The 23,164-nt window shown below is 35.6% G+C and overlaps 1 protein-coding gene across 1 annotated transcript; it reads right to left on the bottom strand.

Moving 5' to 3' along the window:
* Positions 1 to 421: 421 nt before the first annotated feature.
* LOC103972844 (FHA domain-containing protein FHA2) lies at positions 422 to 9,143 on the bottom strand. The gene is made up of 3 exons (XM_009387222.3): positions 8,366 to 9,143; positions 1,636 to 1,793; positions 422 to 863 (listed from the first exon to the last, which is right to left on the bottom strand). Exons 1-3 carry the CDS (start codon positions 9,060 to 9,062, stop codon positions 654 to 656), a joined length of 1,065 nt encoding a protein of 354 aa, XP_009385497.1. The 5' UTR covers positions 9,063 to 9,143; the 3' UTR covers positions 422 to 653.
* Between the last annotated feature and the right edge of the window lie 14,021 nt (positions 9,144 to 23,164).

The following is a 23,164-nucleotide window of genomic DNA, read 5'->3' on the forward strand; positions in this document are numbered from 1 at the left end:
GGAGTCCGAAGAAGAAGGTGCGAGAGAAGGGAGACGAGGATGGGGCCGACATCCACGTGTCGAAGTGAGAGATCGCAGTACCTCCGCAGTTAGTATCCCCACACGTGTATGGGTATGTTAGGGCACGGCGGAAGAACAAAAAAAGATCCATCAAGAGGCCACTTAATAGAGTAGAAGCTCACATACCCGTCGTTTGATTGGACTAGAAGGCTCGGATTCCGGTTGGGCCCCACAAAGGAGCAGCCCTGCGGCAGGTAAGACAAGGTCATTTGATCGGAACTTCTTATCCAATGGGCTTTAACGTTTGGCGTTCTTTGGAAGTCGTCGAACAGTATGATAACTTGTTGAGGCCAATTAAATGTTGGCAAATACTAGTAAAGATACAAAGATGCGGTCATGATAATTAAGATAAACACATTGCTTAAGAAACACCTCCAAGAACCACATGGTTCATGGGAGAAAGAAGAAGCATATCATGGGCCGCACTGCCGGAACGCATGTTTACAACAAAGCTAGGTTTCAAGCACACCAACGATGACAATAAAACAAAATGCAGCACATGCACAGCATAGTTTAAGTATCACAACAGTTTGCCTTTTCGAGAACTCTATATAGAGATTATATATGATATGCACTGGGGTAGTAATAATAAGCTATGAGAGCAACGACACAAGTGAGACAAACTCGGATGTCACCCTGCCTTTTGACCTTGTGTTGATGACAAAGTGCTCTGGGTATTTTCTTAGCAGCGTTAGGAGGCCAAACCACGGTCTTCCTTTGGTTTCAGTGGGCGACCACTCCTCCGATGTAAGGTACCTCCTCACTCTGCCATGGTGCCAGACGTTGCCATACTGCTCGACAAGCTGAATGCAATCACAAGAAATCGTCAAATTTTACCCAATCGATCAGATCAGAATCAGGAGGGTAATGATAAAAAGCTGTAAGTAATGCATTCAAGTTTCAACCAGCTGCAGAGTTGGAGGGATATAAATATTTAGATATGGCATTTGGAAGATGATAGATAAAGGAATAAATATACAGGAGAAAAGATCTAAGATCCCAGTCTTCAATTATAGCCAGAAAATATGCTCTTACCATGACTTTGTTTTGAATGCAGATGACAAGATAGGTGATTAGTAGTTGGTGAGCGAATGCTAAAATGCTTATCGTTACACAGCAAATTAGTTTTAAAACATAGTTCCTAAATTCTAGATAGAATATCATTTCCTAATAATAATCATTCTGTATATTACATTGAACATTTCTTAAGTCAGAAGTCGTTAGGCCCAACCAAAACCAGAACAAAGTTCTAAAATCTCACAAATCATGCAGATCAGATGCCAGAAGTCAGGAAGCTCCGACTTTTGTAAATGTGAACTAGAAAACATAAGACTTCGGTATCAGTGTACAACATGCAATGCCATAGCATACTAGCATAGCAAGATGACTTGGTTAAAATGATTCCAAGTTGTAAATACAGCAAAAAGAATGGCATTACCTAGTAAAAATGGTCAAAGAAAATGTTCCTGAAAGCTTCTTTAGGCTTATAGTCGATAATTCATTAGTCCCATGACCATATTATTTAAGGATTTAAGTTTGAGAAACTATATCTAATTTTAAGAAAAAATTACTAACCTCTGAATGAAGTTTTGCCATAGGCATCCACTCTCCAGGTCCACAAAGATCAGACAGAACTGTGGCTACAGATGAGACAACATCCTTTTCTTCCAACTGCATAAGTTGATGATTATCTGCTTCTCTATCAACCCTTGATCTTGCTTCAGACTTCTTCTCTGGCAAAAGTGAAAAAAGGCATCATTTCACATATATATAAATCACGCTATCCATTCTATCCCGAAAGTGTCTTGCACAGCTTGAGAAATATTAAAGATAAAAGAAGATGAAGAAATGACACTTCATAATTCCATTTCACTTCTATGTATATGAACTGTTAAATCAGTCATCAATCATCAGCTTGGTTTTTTTAGCGCTTTTAGATAGAAGCTTGTTTCATCGTCATATAACATCCATTATTCCTTGGTTGCATAAGTATGAATCATGGCAAACCAGCAAGACTAACTTCCCTACCTATTAAACTAGCCTTCTAAGTCTCCAAATGATCCTAATGCTGAATTAGAAGTCGGATCGCATTCAATAGATTGCTGGAACTACAAGAAAAGTTTGTAAATAGAAATTTGACTATATTGCTAGCACAAACAGTGCACTGAGATCTACAAGTATGATAATTTGTCATATCCTGTCTCAGATGACAATTTGTGAAGTCTAGTCAACTATTTGGGCATGGATTTTCCCTACAATTCAGCTCTATTTTATTGTTTCTATTAAGTTTTCTTGTGTCTTTCTTTGTCTCACCTTGTGCCAATGAAACTAATCGACTCACTAATCTAACCAAAGCATTTATAGGTCTCCTTTTGAACATGTCTCTACTATCTTAAAACAATATTTCTTTTTTACGTTCTTTGTTCAATAAATAATTCGTATTCTATCTTTTTTTGTTTTAATTCCATATGTCCATTTTAACAAACCTAATTTCAGCAGCTTAACTTTGTACATGCCACTGCATAACTAACAATATTCTAATCCCTAAAAAATAACTGGCCTTACAACTGTCATATATTCCTCTTTTCCCTCTCCGTTTTAAGTTTCTATTCTCTGTAATATATTTATTGGTCTCCCCTTTCTGCTGAATAATAGATCAAAGGTACCTACAAGTTCTGCTGCTAAGAACTTAATAGTTCATTTATTTTATCGATAATCCCAATTCTTCTCCGGCATTGTTAAAGTTACACTTATATTCATTTTCAATCCGGGATTATCCTGGAACCCTTTGCTTATAGCATTTGTCTTCATCGCTCAACGTAATCACAACCAGAATTTCTTCAATCAAGACAATATCAATAACAAATAACATATACACTGAAAATTTATTTTGAATATGGACAATAAATTCATCCGTTACCAAAGTAAGAAGCACCAAAATAGGAAAAACAAAGCGATTAAATTGACACTAACCTAGAAGAAATGCTAATGTATTTATTACACATAGAACTCCATAACATATGACAGATGATCCTGAATGATGCAGTTGTCAAATAACTCAAAAAAAATATGAATGCCAATATATAAATGTATACAGGAATGAAAGTAAGTTTAGAACAAGAAGATCAAATTGTGGATTACAAAAAGGTGTGGTAAGGTAGTACAATATCTCGTGTTCTTTGTTAAAATGGCCAATCATCTCATTGGATGATTGCACACATCATATCTAATATCCAGCTGCTCATACAGAATTTTCTTTGTTTTGATTGCATTCATTGTTTTATACAATGCAATCAGGCAGCTGTGGACATGATCCAGCTTATCACAAAATATAATGCCCACTGGAACTGCCATAGGCAGTGTAGATCGCTTGATCTTATGGTACTAATACAGCTTCAACAGATTAAATGCATGAAAATGTATCTCAAGTTGAAGTAAAAGGAAAAATCACTATTAACATTGAATATACCTTCCAAAAATATCTACGACATATAATAAGAAAAGCATATGAGTCAAATGGATCCACTTCAATACGACATTTAATTAGACAAAGAAAGAAAAGAAAAAGGTAAACACAAGAGATTGATGATTGATGTATAAGCATGTGGGTATCTGTTGTCACATTAAATACAAATTCTTTAGATCTCTCAGAAAGGAATTTGTTTCCACTTTTCCTTAATTTGACAGGGTACAACTTTCTAATTCTAACTACTCAATTAATATACCTAAAAGTAGCACAAACTGGTTATAAAAATCTGTCTGTAGTAAAAGGCCGTAAAAAAGTACACTTTTGTAGTATGTACTATGTGTAAACTACAGGTTTACAATTAAAACAGAGGTTCGTATAAATCTTCACAAGAAAAGATTAAGGCAAAAGTTTAAAGGTTTCAGACATCATGTTGGTGCTTATATTTTACTGGTTTTATAAATTCTCTCCTCATCTTGACCTCTTTGTCTTTCTGCTTTTAACTTCTTTCTTCCTTGGTCCTAAATCTTATATTTCAAGTATTAACAGCATCCTCAATATTTTGGCAAATTTTGTCATAAAAATGATAAACTTTCCTAAGAAGAATATTTCTCCTCCTGGTGGACAAGTTGTCTCAAAGAAAGAGGTGGGGCAAGGATTTAGCTACCATGTATCACCCCAGCTAGTGTATTGTAAGTACTAGGTGTCATGCCGGTGTGCAGGTTTGAATGTATAGAAAGAACGTAGAATTATATCATCATATTGTGAGCCATTTTGCCTCATTACTTTCTAAGACTTGAAAAAAAAGTGAAAAAAGCAGATTTTTTCTACTGGCATGGCACTAACATGCATGTGGGCTACATGCTAATAGCTACAGGCACAGTCCACACATTTAGACCAGGAGACCAGAATATCATAAAGGGCGACACTTAAATCCAAGAACATAGTCATAGAACATGAGAAAGTTTGGATCATGCATTTATGCAAAACTTTATGCATGTAGCCATGTGGGTTTTCTGAGTGTATTTATCTAAATTTATAGTTTTGTCACTGGCATTTGCAAGAAATCTTAGCGCTATGCTGCAGAGAATAAACCTGCTGAGTCATCGAACTATAAGATCCTAATGAACACCATTCAGACACAGCATTTATTAATATTTTTCCTTCATAGGAAACAGTGTAATTTACATAACTTACTGGGAGTGTTTCAACATCCAACTTATCCATTCTGGTACCTAAATGAATGATTAATGAAGTATCAATGTCGTATTCCAACAGGATCCTAGTGGAAGAGTTATGCTAGCTCATGGGCCCAAATACATCCTATTTCTAGTTATAAAATCAACCAAAGATATTCGTACATAAGATTGTTCAGCCAACAAATGAAGAAACATGATCTTGTCGATGGGCCTTATAACAAATTAAACTTTTATTTGTTTCCATCATCTTCTGCATAATAGATGTTAGATTACTGCAGCAGGAGGGGGAAAAGTATAGCCATATACTATTTAAGTTTGCAGCTGTGGGACACGGAAACAGTCATTCTACTGATGTACAGGTAAACATGCATACATTGACCCTCAATAATAGGAGTCTTGTGCACTAGTCCATTTGTTTATTTGACCAGTAAAATATACTTTTTTTGATACCTAGATGCCCCTAGGTAGTTCTTCCTGTTCTAGAGCCTCGGCAATAGATAGTAGCCCACACAATCAATCTAATAATGTCAAATACGTCAAAAAAAATTACATTCAGATAAAGCAATTAGACTAAAAGAAATAAGGACAAAACAATGATGCAATTAAGCAATAGTAAATATGTACATTGTGTAGATATGTCAAACACTCATACATACTCATGAATATACATGATTGTACATAAGAGTACATATAGTGTTCCATGCAATTATACTCTAGACGTTCCTTGCTCAATTTTAATGGCTTGGTGCTATCTTGGACACCCAAGTAATTGCCACAATAACAGGAACATAAATGCTTAAATTGCATACTATATTCCATATCGAACACGTGAAGAATGCGTATACCCATTGAACACTTCTTATGTACATAAGCACCTAAGTTTAGAAGACGAGGCAGCTTAAGCATAAGGTTCCGTAGTAGAATTCGGAGAGGTCTAACAAAAGCACCCTTAGCCTTCAATACAGAGGCTCATTCTATGACTTGAACCCTAGTCACAGAAGCTGTAAAGAAACAGCCTTATTATCCAATTCTAAAAACAGTATTAAATAGTTAGTATTTTCAGATACTTGGGATACTTTGAGTACTGATAATGTAATGGATGAAATGAATATATGATTTACTTATATTGTAGTTTCATTTGTCTGATTATATGAAGTTGATTAATCAAATTATTCATCTTCTTTGGGTACATGTTCTTTTTACCTTCTTAAGCATTAAATTATTTCTTCCAAATTAAAGGAGTAGTAAGTATTGATTATTATTCATAATGATTTGCAACTACATATTCAGTGACTCAAACATCATATATTTGAGTATCTTTTTATACACATTGTACTGTATAATATTATACTGTTTCATGATTAGATTATAATGCATTTGTATACCCATATTTGTGTCATATAAGCATCATGCACTTAACCATGCTTTGTAGCAATACAGATCTGGAAGCATAGAGTTTATTACAGTACCAAAATGATCCAATTAAACAGTGAAAACAATAGAATACAAGCACCTTACATTTTCAGTATAAATTTAATCCTATGCTAGCAAATGGAGAAATCAAGGAGCCAACATTGTTCGGAAGCGAGTCATAAGCACCTGATATTAGTATACCACCAAAGGAACTCCTAGTTCAACTCTAATAGCTGGCCAACTAAACCAAGCCATAGAAATTATGGTCTGATGTGGAATGCCAACTCACTGATTTTGGCAAGTAGAAGGAAAGGAGTTATGGCCCATGTATCCTTTCTCTCACATACTGACATGTGTCACGCTTAATTCCTACTATGAATTTCTTACTGTAATCAAGTGCAATGCCTTTGCCAGGATCTTTTCTCACCAAAATAGGAGTAATTAGGGAGCTTGCAGATATAGCAAAACTGAACTTCTAATAGTTGGCTAACCAAACCTAGATAAAATAATAATAATCCTCAACGGACTGCTGTAACATTCGAAATCTCTAGCCTTGTCTAGTTAGACAGCTGGCATCTAACTCTTTATTTGATCTTGTCACTGAAATATACCGAATATATACTGTGGTACTGTAAGTCATACATTGGCTTCTCTTCTGCAAAGACAAGCAGAAACCATCATTCTAGGCTGCAAGCATAAGTTATCTTGCAAATTTTGAGGTTTCTAAAGAACTTCATATTAGCAAGTATAGAAGGTACCAATCCTACATAGGAAATATGATAAAATCAGAAAAAAAAAAAATGCAAGCATCGGCATAGCATAGCAAAGTGATTGAATTTAGACCACTCATCCAATATAACAAATACCAATTTCTTAGCAATGTATTGTTCCTCTAAATCTATGAGATACAATAAACTGAGAGCTTTATGGTAAAAAACTGGTAAAGAAAACATAATATGCATTATGTAAGCTGCTTACTAGCAAAAAACTCTAAAAGAAGTCTCTTTATGCATCAAGTTGTTTCAAAATATAATTCATCCCATAAAACCTAAGGTATTTTAACATGTGTCATCAGAACAACTTAAGAAATGCAAGCAAATGCATTCATAAATATTTATTTGTCTCATACAGCTGTGTACGTGCCGTAGAATCTAAAGAACTCTGTAAATCCATGTAGTAGAATAGCCTTTAACTTTGAGATGGGACTTTGATTGCAATGAATCATAGTAATAAACATAATAAAAAAGATATTCGCTATTAGTGATTGATATTATTTGCATGATACTGCAGATGCAATGATTTGTTGCAAATGACATCAGAGAAGAGCATGCACATGTATAATTGAGATGCCCCATCAGTCTACAAATAATAGCTAACAAATCTCGAAAGGCTTGCTGAAACGACACTTTGTTTCATGCATGCCAGTTGGTCTAGATCATCTGATCATTCAACATGGACTACTTTTAATAGCTCACAATACTAGAGCTCAGTAACAGAGTCAGTAAAGTAATGCACACTGAAAAAGAATGGACTGTCATTATGTGTTGACAACGCTAACTGTTGACCAAACCTCTGGTAACATATCAACAGGAAGATGGTAACACCATATCAAGGAGTGCATAACACATGATATAAGAGTTTTGAGGTATAGACCAACCCTTAATGCCACGTTAAGCTAAAAAAGAAAGCAGAACCTAGAAATTTACTTCCAAAAGTGAGACAATAGTTCCACCAAGTGTTTTCGAAGTTTTGCATTCAATTATTTCATCAAAACCTGCAAAAGCTTTGTCGCACTATCATTGTCACATAGAACAAACTGTTCAAATTTCCAACAAATCCATCCTCGTTTTGCCCAGGCGGCAAAAAAATAGAAAAAAAAAAAATTCTCATCCTTAGAACCCATCAATTCTCTACTATACTCCCAAGATTTATCCTAATAACAGCAAGTTTGCACATAATGCTCTGCAATTAGAACCAATCTCAACATAATTCCATCAAAATCGTCATCTCAATTAGCATAATTTGCACCGTGTTAATCTGCTCTCCAAGACCATGTCAAACACTGACAAATTAGTAATCTGGTTTGAAGTGACCTTTTTTTTCGTATAGAAATTAGGGGTTTAGGGTTTATTTGATCATTACCATATAAGTAAAAGAAAAGGGCATAAAATTAGTAAGGGAAAATTTGAAGGCACTTGGCATAGGGCAGGGGATGTTCTACACTGACCCAGATGACCTGAAGGCCCCGCCTTCCCCGCGATGGCACTGCCGACCCCGACCCCGTACCCTCCAAACCCTTCCATCTCTCCGGAACCCCTCCTTACTTTCTTCATTCCAGCGCGGGCGACCCCATCATCCTCCATTCCGTCCGCATCCTCCTCTTCCGCTTCCTCCTCGTCGTCGTAGGAACCGTCCCGGAAATCCGACGGCCGCGGCCGCCCCTTCCGTCCAAAGGGCGGAATAACGGGGTGCACCGGCATCGCCGACGGCGGCGGTGGCGGCGCGGGGATCGGGGGATGCATCTGGCGGGCCGCTGCGGCGGTAGCGTACATGGATCGGATGGGGAGGAGGAAGTAGAACTTCTTGTCGCCGATCTGGAGGAGGTCCTGGGAGTCAAGCTTGACGGGAGGGTTGCCGGGGAGGTGGAGAACGCCCTCGACGAGGCAGCCGTTCTTGCCGATGACCTCGAGGGCGAATCGGCGGCGGGGGAAGTCGTAGAAGATGCGGGCGTGGTGGCGGGAGATGTTCATGCCGCCGCCGAGGCTGGACAGGTCCACGTCCACCGTCGACTTCTTGCTGTTGCGGCCCAGCATGATGGAGTAGGTCTGCATGTAGTACTCGAAGTCCTCCCCCTGCAGCTTCGCGAACCCGGCCTCGACGTCGCCGGATCCGCCCCCAGCGGCGCCACCGCCCACCATCGCCATGGCCGATAAGGTGCCCCTTCGGCCGAGACTAATGGCTTGGGGGAAGGGTTGCGACTTGGGAAGGACGCTATTAAACCCGCTTCGCCCTTCGGGGAGGGGTTTCTTTTCTTTTATTATTTCTTCTATTTTCTTTAATTTTTATTTTCGTGATTAATTAGAATTGGGAGGGAAAGGAAAATTTTCTTCGATATGGATTTTAAACCCGAATCCATTAAGATTATATCGTCGGATTCGGATTCATGTCCAATACAGATTCGACCCGATTTCACCTCTATCATCTTCCATTGTATTTTCTGTTGGGTTTCATTTCCTACAAAACCTTTCTGCTACACTGATATAATGTTTTCTAATGTTTGGAAAAAACCTTTTAAATGTAAATTATGGTTTCTAATACGAATCATCAAATTGATCATAATTCTGTTTAAGTTAAAAGGATAAAAAAGTCTTAACTTATTTATTTTGGAAGGAGTAAGTTGGTCAAGACTCGATCAAGTTTCTATGAACGTAAAAAGAGACTAAAATAATTAATATGATTCAAATAAATCAAAATTATGAAAAGAGAAGGATAAATTTTTAGTCTATTTTAAAAAAAATATTCAATAATATTACATCATATTAAAGAATTATGAGCTTATTCATTAATAATCATTCAAATCTATATTCATGAATTAAGAACATAAATATCATTTAATATATATATATATATATAATAGATTCATTCCCTTTGTACTTTATCTTTGTACTATATAAACATGACTAACACAAGGAGGCAATTGAGAAGTATAATCATCTTTTAACATTGATGAGTATTTTGTTTTTAAGCTATCGTATGAACTTTAGAACTTATCAAGCTTTTTTTTTTTTTTTTTTTTTTTCCTGATCGTGGCATTCAAAACTCAAAATTCTTTGTTTTTTTCCTTTCAACTTATTAGACTTCATAGTTTGTGGCATTTTAAGGGAATCAAAATATTGTTCTAATTATTTCATCAATTTCTCATTGATAAAGTGATTAGAATAGTTTTTCTTACTTCAATCTTGAACGCTCCGTCTTGTTTCAATTTGTTGGAAGATATCAATTTACATTTCATATGTATCATAGCTCTTTAGCTATTGAGGTGTATGGTTACTAAGATATGGTTTCCACTAGTTTCACTGTTCTTGAATTAGTATTAGGAGACAACATAGTAATACCGCTAGTGTCGAAATAAGTTCGGATGAAAAAGAAGAAGGTTCAATCAACATAGGATGAAGAATGTTCGGATTGATAGATATAATGATTAGAAAAATATTACTTATTTAAAATAAACTATGTGATTGTGAAAAATATGCAAAGAGATGGATGGTTTCGATTTAAGAATTGATATGCTACAGAAAGCGCACGTATTACCCAGTAAATAAGTAAGGATTTCAAGTGTAATATTGTAGATATGAAAATAATTGAAGTTCGAATTATAATTTTAAATTTTATTTTAGGATAAAAGATTTTGAATAATATAAGTACTTGCTTATGCTCCTTAAGTTAGGTTAGATTATCAAACAAAATAAAATTTTAAAAGTAAATAAACTTATTATCATATGAGATTTAAAAAATCATGTATAAAAATAATATGATGAACAAAGAAAGATATATGATTTTACTATTTTGTATGATCATATAATTATTAATACTCACTAAAGAAATATGATTTTATTATTTTGTATGATTTTATAATTATTGTTATTCGTACGATAAAATTGATTTTCGTCTAAACGTCGATTCGAAAAATACTTAACTATAAAACATGTTCGTAAATGAGCAGAAGGTAGTAAGCTATTGAGGAGGTTTGCAGTAAAAATAAGATGTTCAAAGTAAATACAAACCGAGATTTAGAGTAGTTCGATCAATTTTGACCTACATCCACTTTTGGTTTCCTCCACCGACGATGTCACCGACATCCACTAGAGGCCTTCCTTCAATAGGCGAAGGCCAACCACCCTTTTACAGTTTCACTCCTTTTGACGAGCTTAGGAGACAACCCTTACAGAATTTCTCTCCTCTTTTGAAAGCTCAAAACTTGGAAGAAAAAAGGGAGGAGAACTTCTAACCTTTACAACACTTTTGAATTCTAAAAATCATAAAGTAATATCAAGCTTTCGGTGCTTTTGGGGTACCCTTTCATTGCTGAAAGGGTGGGGTATTTATAGGCCCCAAACCAGTTTGAATTCTGAGCTCAAAACTGTCATCTCCCGAAATTTCAGGGTCTGGCAGTTGCACCGCCTGGCAGAGCTCGGAGACTGAGCCTCTGGGCGGTGCCACCTCCTGTCAGGGGCGGTTGCACCACTTGGCAAAGCTTGGAGACTGAGCCTCTAGGCGGTGCCACCTCTTGTCAAGGGCGGTTGCATCGCTTGGCAAAGCTTGGAGATCGAGCTCAAGCGGTTCCACCGCCTGTCAGGGGCGGTTGCACCGCCCAGTCTTACTCAGAGACTGAGCCCAAGTAGTGCCACCGCCCAGTCTTGCTCGGAGATTGAGTCCAAGCGGTGCCACTGCCTAACCTGGGCGGTTGCACCGCCTAGCTTTCCTAGGAGACTATCTCCTGGGCGGTGCCACCGCTTAATAGGAATTCTGGTCCGAATGGGTTGATCCATTCGGCCCAATTTAGGTCTATCAAGGGCCCAATTGCCCTCATATTAAGTTAATGGGATCACCTCCCATTCCTAACTTAATCTACATACTAACTATGATATTTCTTAAGACATTTACTGCAACTTGCTCCGATGTATCAATCGCTTCTTCCGGCGAGCTTCCAGCGAACTTCCGACGAACATTCGACGAACCTTCGGCGATGCTCCGGCGGACTTCCGGAAAACTCCTGGACTTGCGACGATCCACTTGGTGAGTTCCGATAAGCTTCTTTGGCAAGCTCTTAGACTTCTCGGATTTATTCCCGTAGAACCTCCGATGATCGTCCGGACTTCTATCGAACTCTTGAACCCCCAACATGATCATGGTTATTGACTCCAGCGTAACTCCTACTGCATGTCTTTCTTCCATTGTAGTTAATCCTGCACATGTAAAACAAAACTTCGATTGAGACAATTAATCCTAAGCAATTAACCAAGTTGTCCGGCATGTCATTAGTCCCTCGACGCTTCGTCCGATTATTTGGTGCATTGTCCTCTCCTGCGGCCTATTGCCCAATCGTCCAGTTGACTCCGTAACTCCGATATCCTTGGCACAATACTCGCTCTTCTTGGCCCGATGCCCAAGTCCACGGCCCAAAGCCTTTTGTCGATACGTCGACCGATCCATTGGCCCGACGTCCAATCTTCTGACATGTTCCTCCGGCACAACATGATTTTTCCTGCTTTAATTGTCTCATCCTGATCGAAGCATCCTGCGTCACTCAAAACGCAGATTAAAACATAAATACAATTATCAATTGGTTTCATCATCAAAATACGAGATTCAACAATCTCCCCCTTTTAGATGATGATAACCACTTGATGACGGAGTTAACCTTAACTCCCGGAGCTTAAACAAGCTCCCCCTATCAATATACTATATTGATAGAACCTTGAATTCAAACTGAATTCAAGTCATTGCAATATTTATCATGAATACTTGCAACACGTCATCATGAACTTATGCATAACATTATACTTTTCCCCCTTTGTCATCAACAAAAAGGAGAAGTCCAACTATTCTTGTGTTTGGAGTATTAATTCAACTTATTGCATGAAAAACAGAGTATCAAATTTTATCATCATGCAATCAAGCAATTAAAGTTGTGCAAGTTTAGCATGTTTGCTTTTCATGAGATAGCAATTGTTTGCTTCTCTTTAGACTACAAGCTAGCAATTTTTACCATATGTAAGTTTTACTACATACAAGCTAGCTAAGATTTCAAAAGCTAATGCAAGATAGCTTTTTTGTGTAAGCTCATGATTCTTGCTTCCTTTGCAATGTTTGAGCTCACAATTTTGCTTTCGTTGCAAAGTGCAAGTTTAGCATGTTTAGCATCTTGAGATAGGCAAGATAGAACATTTATACATTTTCTTGAGATTTCAAGCTAGCAATTCTTGGTGATGTTCAACATAGCAATTTTTTCTCTTTTGAGAAGTGCAATTTTTGCTTTCTTCTTGAATTGTGCAAGCTAGCTATCTCCCCCTTTGTCATTGTCAAAAAGAAGAGAAGACCCTTTCTAAAGAAGGGAAGATCCTTTATGTCAATTCCTAAATCATGACAAAGGTGAGTATTATTCTTATTTCAAAATTCCATAATTGAGATAAACCTTGAATTCAAATTAAGGCAATTTTAATCATGATTCACATCATATGCAATACATCACATACATCATAATAAAAAGCATGAGTATTGCATGCATCATTTTAGCAACAAATCATAGCATTTCATCACATGGCAAGATATCAGCAAGTAAAATTACGATGCAAGTTCTTGATATCTTAACATGATGCAAACATGGCATATGTCAATCATAGCATTTCTATCATCATTTTACCATATATTTCTTTGCAAGCTTCTTTTGATATCTTAACATAATTCAAATTTAAATATGGCACTCCTAACATCAATTCATATATTTCTCCCCCTTTGTCATCAACAAAAAGGAGAACGATATAAGCAAATTTTAAACGTAAGTACGGTAATGATTCATGCCATAACTAGGTTTATGTCACTTTTCAACAATGAGTGATAGGATATCAATTATACAAACATCTTAAGGAAAACATGACATGGAGATAGCTTTCATTACTTCTTCCTCTTTATTTGTTATTATCTTTTTGCATGAAGGAGGAAAGTCACTTGTGAGCTTACTCGAATGAAGTTAAAATTGATAAGATATTAAAGCACACTTCATTTTTACAAGGATCAAGATATGTGTGTGAATCAAATTCTTGCACATAAAACTATTTCTCTAAAGATATAAGAAGGAATCATCAAATCCATTTCTCGAAAGATATTTTTCACATGATAAGTCTACGAGATGCATTTGCTAGTTGATTCCATATGTCAAAAATCAATGATATGAATCAAACTCGATATGACATATGTTTATTAAGTCTGGAAGAGAATAATGTATTAAAAAAATCTGATTGTTAGGATCAAGAAGATCCAAAAATAAATTTGAACACTTTCATGCATTCAAACAAGGTTTTGCTATAGATTTTTAAATTCAATCATGAAGATAAAACATGCTTATTATCATGGAAATTTTTGTATCCAAAACACATAATTTCCATGTTATTAAGGCAAGTAATTGTGTAAAATTCACATTATAGCAATTATATCCTACCATGATCAAAATTTCTTCCCATTTTATCATTGTAAACAAGAAAGAAGAAGGGAAGAACAAAATAGTATAAAATATTTTAATCATTTTAAGGCATACAAGCCATAAATACAATCACATCATGTCATAAAAGATAAAATCACTTGAATACCAAAAGACATGATTCATTTTGACATATCTCCACTTTAAATAAAAAATAAAAAGAATTATTAGGAGATCATGATATAGATAGAATTCATTCAATCTTGTAAGAGAACAAGATATTAATTCATGCATATAAAATCTTGACTTAAGCATAAGAAATCTCAATTTATAAATTTTAAAAAATCAAGATAAAGCTCAATTAAATCATCAAATCAATATCATTTTCAAGAGATTCATAAAAGTAATATAAATAGATTCATTAATTTCCCTTTTTGAAAAATCAATAAAGTAGAAAAAATAAATTTTTCAAGAAGAAACCTTTCCACTTTTTAGTTGTTTTAATTCATGTGATTTATTTCATACATGCATATTCTTTTCTTTTATGCCAAATAAAATATGCATCAATGTTTAGGATCAAAAAATGAATTTTGTCATAAAAACCATCAAGACCAAATCATCATGTATAACTTTTAAAATCTCGTGCATAAAATCATCAATCATGGTATCAAAAACATTTAATATTTTCATTACATCATTATGCATTACTTCAAATCAAACATGATTTCATTTAATCAAAATCGAGAAATTAGTTAATCAAACATGATACCATTCAACAATGTTATGTAAGAAATTTTAATGAAGCCAACTTGTGTTTCTAAATCATTATAATAGAAACACAATAAAACTAATGCGGAAACGAAATAGCGTACCTCCAGCCATTGTCGCCAAGAATTTCTGCAGAGGTTTCTTCTTGAACTTTGGTTCTTCTCGGCTCAGAACTCTCGCTTTAGATGGTGTAGGAAAGCCTTTCGCTTCGAAGAGATGATTGAGCCAAGGGACCAAAATCGTCATGTATATATAGATGTTCTCCCATCAAGAACATTTATCATCACCAACTCATAACGTTCAAGAATTAATTCAAATTTGTAACGTTTGGACCATAATGAAGAACTTAATGATATTAAATATTTAATTTAATAATAACGATTTCATGCATAAAGAATAAGAAACTGAAATCATTTAAACCATAATAAATGAAGAAATTCATGATAATGAATTATGAATCTTAATAAGAACAGTTACGTTATTATTAAATAAGATATTTAATAATAATCGTTACATTCTCCCACTTGGTCCATACGTTTATCTTAATAATTTGAATTAATCTTTCTCGAACAACTTTCTTAAGAAATAAATACATGAATCATAGCGATAAGTCCTCTAAGAGCGAGTATTATCATCCATGTATCACGATGTATTTAGTTTCTTAATATTAATGTGGTAATATTACTTTATGAATAAACCTTATGTTTATTCTTGGTCCAACAACAATATATTTTCTCAAAATAATGTGTACATAAATGAGAAAATTTCATAATATATAAGAGTTTCAATATCATTACAAAGTGGAACTAAGTCCCATTTTCTTTACATGATCCTTGAATTTTAGAGGTGGCATGCCTTTAGTCAAAGGATCAGCAATCATCAATTCAGTGCTAATATGCTCAATGACCACTTTCTTTTCTTTTACACGTTCTTTTATGGCTAAATACTTAATGTCGATGTGTTTATTTCGACTTCCACTTTTATTGTTTTTAGCCATAAAGACAGCAGCTGAATTGTCACAGAAAATTCTTAATGGCCTAGAAATAGAATCCATGATTCTAAGCCCAGAAATGAAACTCTTAAGCCATACACCATGTGAAGTAGCCTCAAAGTAGGAGACAAACTCAACTTCCATGGTAGAAGTAGCAGTCAAGGTCTGCTTAGCGCTTCTCCAAGAAATAGCTCCACTGGCCATCATAAAAATATATCCTGATGTTGATTTACGAGAATCAACACAACCGGCGAAATCTGAATCTGAGTAACCAATCACATCTAGATTATCTGTATGTCTATACATAAGCATGTAATCTTTGGTTCCTTGTAGATACCTCATCACTTTCTTTGCAGCTCTCCAGTGGTCCATACCTGGATTATTCTGATATCGACCTAGCATCCTCACAATAAATGCAATATCAGGTCTAGTACATACCTGAGCATACATAAGGCTTCCTACGACAGAAGCATATGGGATGTTTTTCATTGATTCCCTTTCAAAATTGTTCTTTGGGCATTGGTTCAAATTGAACCTATCACCTTTCACAATGGGAGCAACACTTGGTGAACAATCCTTCATCCGAAATCTTTCTAAAAGTTTATCAATATAGGTTTCTTGTGATAGACCTAAAATGCCTCGAGGTCTATCTCTATAGATCTTAATGCCAATGACATAAGATGCTTCACCCATATCCTTCATGTCAAAATTTTTAGAAAGAAATTGTTTCACCTCATGCAGCAAATCCTTATCATAGGTTGCAAGCAAAATATCATCTACGTATAAAACAAGGAAACATATTTTACTCCCACTAACCTTCTGGTATATGCATTGATCCATGAGATTTTCAACAAATCCGAATGAAGAAATCACTTCATGAAATTTAAAATACCATTGGCGGGAGGCTTGTTTTAAGCCATATATAGATTTCCTAAGCTTGCAAACCAAGTGCTCACCAACACTAGAGGAGAAACCTTCAGGTTGTTTCATATAAACCTCTTCCTCTAGATCTTCATTAAGAAATGATGTTTTCACATCCATTTATTGCAACTCAAGGTCAAAATGAGCAACTAATGCTAAAATAATACGCAGAGAATCTTTCTTAGATACAGGAGAAAATGTCTCCGTATAATCGATTCCCTCTTTTTGAGTAAATCCCTTTGCAACAAGTCTTGCCTTGTATCTCTCAATGTTGCCTAACGAATCTTTCTTAGTTTTAAAGACCCATTTGCAACCAATGGCCTTTGCTTCATTAGGCAACTATACAAGATCCCAGACTCCATTGCTCATCATGGAATTCATCTCTTCTTTCATAGCATCATGCCACAAATTTGACTTTTTGCAACTCATGGCTTGTGAAAATGTTTCAGGATCATTTTTGGCTCCAATATTATAGTCAGATTCTTGTAGATATACAACATAATCACCAGGAATTGCTGATCTTTTATTTCTAGTAGATCTTCTTAATGTTGTACCAATGGTTCCTTTAGGAACTTGTGGTTCAACTAGTTGTTCAGGAGCTTGTTGTAATTCCTAAACTGCTTGATCTATTAGAATACTATCAACAACTTGTGGAATTTCAATGATTAGTTGTTTAGCACTAGTTTGTACTTGAGGAGTGCTATGAACTATAACCAATCTATCATTTGATGTGGAAGGTTGAGATTCTATATGATCATGTGCGGAAACTATGTTCTTGAAATGATTGCTCCCACTAATCACATCATCCTCAAGAAATTTAGCGTTTCTTGATTCCACAATCCTAGTTGTGTGAGATGGACAATAGAACCTGTAACCTTTGGACTTTTCGGCATATTCAATGAAATACCCACTAACAGTCCTCGGGTCCAGTTTCTTCTCTTGTGGATTATATATCCTAACTTCAGACGGACATCCCCAAATGTGCATATGTCGCAAACTCGGTTTCCAACCTTTCCATAGTTCAAATGGTGTCTTTTGGACAGCCTTGGTTGGAACTCAGTTTAATATATACACAGTCATTTTTAATGCTTCAGTCCACAAGAACTTAGAAAGATTGGAGTTGCTAAGCATACTCCGCACCATGTCTAATAATATTCGGTTTCTTCTTTCTGCAACACCATTCTGGTCTGGAGAACCAGGCATAGTGTATTGGGCAATAATCCTATGTTCTTGAAGAAACTTAGCAAAAGGACCAGGTGCTTGTCCATTTTCAGTATATCTACCATAATATTCTCCACCCCTATCTGATCTCACAATTTTAATTTGCTTACCACATTGGTTCTCAACTTCAGCCTTAAAGACTTTGAAGGCATCCAATGCTTCATTTTTATTATGAAGCAAATATATATACATATATCGTGAGTAATCATCTATAAAGGAGATGAAGTATTTCTGACCATGTATATCCATGTCTGGACAACATATATCAGTATGAATTATTTTTAATAAGTCTGAACTCCTATTAGCACCCCTTTTGGACTTATTGGTCTGTTTTCCTTTAATACAGTCCACACAAGTCTTAAAATTAGTAAAATCAAGAGTACTAAGTACCCCATCTTTAACTAATCTTTTAATTCTCTCTATGGAGATATGTCCTAATCTCCGATGCCATAATATAGAGGAGTCCTCATTAATATTACACCTCTTAATGCCAGCGTGAACATGCATTGAACCTTGAGTATTATCATTTTGTAATAAAATACGGTAAAGACCGTCAAACAAAATACCATTCCCAACACAATCAGATTTATATAATAAACGAAAAATTAAAGGAATATCCAAATGGTACGAGTCTGGAAACAGAAATTAAGTTTCGTGAGAAACTTGGTACATAAAAGGTTCCTTCCAATTTTAAAACAAAACCACTACTTAAAGTTCAAATGCATGTTCCAATTGCTTCCACATGTGAGCCCATCTTATTTCCTGATAAGATGCTTTGCTCACTTCCCACTGGCTTCCTTAGATTTTGCATACCCTGCAAAGAGTTTGCAATATGGATTGTTGATCCAGAGTCAATCCACCAGGTGTTAATATTAACATTGATCATATTAGATTCATAACATACATATGAGGTTGGTTTACCTTTCTTTTCAAGCCATTGTTGGAATTTCGTACATTCCTTCTTCATGTGTCCCTTTCTTTTACAAAAGAAACACCTTGCTTCTTTCTTGATATCAGCTTGGGGTGGTATTTTACCTTTTCCCTGCTGATGAGCTTTTTGATTGGCTTGATGTTTGTCAGTTTTGTTCTTCCCGCGAGTGGTTACCATCAATGCACTCTCACCCAATTCCATTACTAGCCTCTCTTCTTCTTGAACACACATGGTCATTAATTCATTAATTGACCATTTGTCCTTATGTATATTGTATGAAATTTTCAAAGGGCTATATTGAGGTGGAAGGGTATTCAGAATATAGTGCACCAAGAAGGATTCTGACATATTAACCTCAAGTTTCTTAAGTTGAGCCGTAATATCTCGCATTTGCATTATGTGCTCACGCACACCCTTTATGTTGGTGAGTCTAAGGGATGAAAATTTCATTATAAGGGTGCTTGCTAGTGCCTTATCCGAAGTGATGAATTGTTCATCGATAGCCTTTAGTAAGTCTCAGACATTTTCATGTTGGTCAACAGAACCACGTATGCCAGCAGTTATCTTAGTTTTGATAAACATCACGCTGAGCCGATTGGATCGCTCCCATCGCTCATATAACGCGATCTCAGTTAGAGTGCTGGTATCAGTGACTATAGGTGGTTCGTCTTTTCTAATAGCATAATCAATATCCATCCACCCTAAATGGAGGAGAACCCTCTCCTTCCATATCTTATAGTTATCACCACTAAGTTCGGAAATATCACATCGAATATCAGAGAAATTAACAGTTCGAGAAACTGCATAAAATCAAACATACTTATGTCAAAATTTGAAGCTTAATAGACTAAATTACATGTTTTACCAATGTGAAACATGCCAAAAATATGAATCTCATGACATAAAAATTGCCTGTGGGCTAAATTCTTAATTCAAATAGATTCATATGGTCTTTATGATAAAACTATCAAATTATATTCCAATTCATAATCCCTGTGGGTAAATTATGAAAATAATCTGATATTTTATCCTGATTAATTATATTAAATATAATAAAAGATCCTGTGGGATAACAATTATTATACAAAATATAATCAATCACAATATGATGTCTAATTACTTATGTGATCCTTATTTTAACTTTATATATAATTTTAATTAATTAAGGATGCTGTGGCTAATTCTTAATTAATTAAGATTATATGGATCACTAGACATTTTAAACATAAAAAATTTGCTCATAAACATAATTTAATATAACTAAATATGCATATATAATATGAGCATTTTACCGACTAAAAATGTTGAAAATGATATTTCCTCATGATTTTCAACAAAATATATCAACAAGTTTCCAAGAAGAAATCAAAATCAAATCATTTTCATGGCATAAAAATGAAAAAAAATTTCATATCAAGGCAGAGGTCATTCGGCTCTGATACCAAATGTAAGAAATTTTAATGAAGCCAACTTGTGTTTCTAAATCATTGTAATAGAAACATAATAAAACTAATACGGAAACGAAATAGCGTACCTCCAGCCATTGTCGCCAAGAATTTCTGCAGAGGTTTCTTCTTGAACTTTGGTTCTTCTCGGCTCAGAACTCTCGCTTTAGATGGTGTAGGAAAGCTTTTCGCTTCGAAGAGATGATTGAGCCAAGTGACCAAAATCCTCATGTATATATAGATGTTCTCCCATCAAGAACATTTATCATCACCAACTCATAACGTTCAAGAATTAATTCAAATTTGTAACGTTTGGACCATAATGAAGAACTTAATGATATTAAATATTTAATTTAATAATAACGGTTTCATGCATAAAGAATAAGAAACTGAAATCATTTAAACCATAATAAATGAAGAAATTCATGATAATGAATTATGAATCTTAATAAGAACGGTTACGTTATTATTAAATAAGATATTTAATAATAACCGTTACATGTTAATCAAACATGATACACATTATTACTTCTTAACCACATATAACATGATTTCATAAGGTATTTTTAATCATTTTATTTATCATAAACATGTAATTTTTATGATTATTTTCAAAATTACTAGAATGATAAGCATGATTCCTAATTTTTGTATTTTCATTATAAAATATGTAATTTTCAAGAAAATTAATTTTAAACAAAAAAAGAAAAATGCATCATGAAAAATATCAAGTAATTTTAAAATAAATTAAGGGGGTTTCGATTACCTCATCATTGAATGTCCTTAAGGCGTAGTTTGCCACCTTGCCTTTCTTGATTTTCTCCTCGTCTTCGGAGGAGCTCGATTCATCCCAAGTTGTATTCTTTTTCTTGCGTTCAAAGCAAGTAGTTCCGTTTTTTTTGCTTTTTAATTTTTGTTTCATTTGTAGTTTAAGTTCACTATCACTTGAGCTTATGCTCGAGTGGTCTTTAAATGTTCTGTGTCCCAAATCCTTCCTGTTCTTTGGAAGGTTGTTTTGTTCATTATATTCATCATGTGCATTATGCACCATTTCATATATCATCAATGAACCAATTAGTTCTTCAAGTGGTAAGTTGTTTAGGTTTTTAGCTTCTTGTATTTGCAGTTACTTTTGAATCCCACTTCGTAGAAAGAGAACACAAAATCTTGTTTACGACTTCAAAATCTGAAAAATATTTGCCAAGAGCTCTTAAACCATTGATGACATCCGTAAAATGGGTATATATGTCACCAATGGTTTCGCTTAGCTTCATTTGAAAAAGCTCGAAATAATGCATCAAAAAGTTAATTTTCGAATCTTTAATTCTAGAAGTGCCTTCGTGTGTGATTTCAAGAGTGTGACATATGTCAAAAACCGTTTTGCACAAAGAAACCCGATTGAACTTATTTTTATCGAAAGTGCAAAATAAGGTATTAATAGCCTTTGCGTTTAAAGAAAAATACTTCTTCTCCAAATCCGACCATTCGTTCATCGGTTTAGAGGGAAGTTGAAAACCGTTTTCAATAATATTCCATAAATCTAAATTAATAGAAATAAAAAAAAATTCTCGTTCGAGTTTTTCAATAAGTGTAGTCCAATCCGTTAAACAACGGTGGACGAACAACCGATAAGCCCTCTTGAAAGCCATGAAGAGTCATTTCTCTCGGGTGTAAATCCGAAATGAGAAATACCGGGCTCTAATACCAATTGTTAGGATCAAGAGTACTAAGAGGGGGGGGGGGGGGGGGTTGGGTTGGGGGTGAATTAGTGCAGCGGAAAACTTTCGATGATTAAAACAGCGTTCGTACGATAAAACCAATTTCCGTCTAAACGTTGATTCAGAAAATACTTAACTATGAAACACGTTCGTAAATAAACAGAAGGCAGTAAGCTATTGAGGAGGTTTGCAGTAAAGATAAGATGCATAAAGTAATATGTAAACCGAGATTTAGAGTGGTTCGGTCAATCTTGACCTACATCCACTTTTGGCTTCTTCCACCGACGAGGTCACCGACGTCCACTAGAGGCCTTCCTTTAATAGGCGAAGGCCAACCACCCTTTTACAGTTTCACTCCTTTTGACGAGCTAAGGAGACAACCCTTACAGAATTTCTCTCCTCTCTTGAAAGCTCAAAACTTGGAAGAAAAGAGGGATAAGAACTTTTAGCCTTTACAACACTTTTGAGCTCTAAAAATCACAGAGTAAGATCAAGCTTTCGGTGCTTTTGGGGTGCCCTTTCATTGCTGAAAGGGTGGGGTATTTATAGGCCCCAAACCAGTTTGAATTCCGAGCTTAAAACTATCATCTCCCGAAATTCTGGGGTCTGGCGGTTGCACCGCCTGGCAGAGCTCGGAGACTGAGCCTCTGGGCGGTGTCACCTCCTGTCAAGGGCGGTTGCACCGCTTAGCAGAGCTCGGAGACTGAGCCTCTGGGCGGTGCCACCTCTTGTCAGGGGCGGTTGCACCACTTGGCAGAGCTCGGAGACCGAGCTCAAGCGGTTCCACCACCTGTCAAGGGTGGTTGCACCACCCAGTCTCACTCAAAGACTGAG

Source organism: Musa acuminata, chromosome BXJ3-2 (genome assembly GCF_036884655.1).
Source record: "Musa acuminata AAA Group cultivar baxijiao chromosome BXJ3-2, Cavendish_Baxijiao_AAA, whole genome shotgun sequence".
In the NCBI taxonomy this organism is placed as follows: domain Eukaryota; kingdom Viridiplantae; phylum Streptophyta; class Magnoliopsida; order Zingiberales; family Musaceae; genus Musa; species Musa acuminata.

Bases quoted from the DNA above. Each gene is read 5' to 3' on its own strand.
- LOC103972844 (XM_009387222.3), bottom strand. From the start codon at position 9,062: ATGGCGATGGTGGGCGGTGGCGCCGCTGGGGGCGGATCCGGCGACGTC. The intron at 1,794-8,365 runs GTCAGTGTAGAA...CACTTTTGCCAG, and splicing joins GGGGCCTTCAGGTCATCTGG to AGAAGAAGTCTGAAGCAAGA. The intron at 864-1,635 runs GTTAGTAATTTT...GATTGCATTCAG, and splicing joins TGGCAAAACTTCATTCAGAG to CTTGTCGAGCAGTATGGCAA.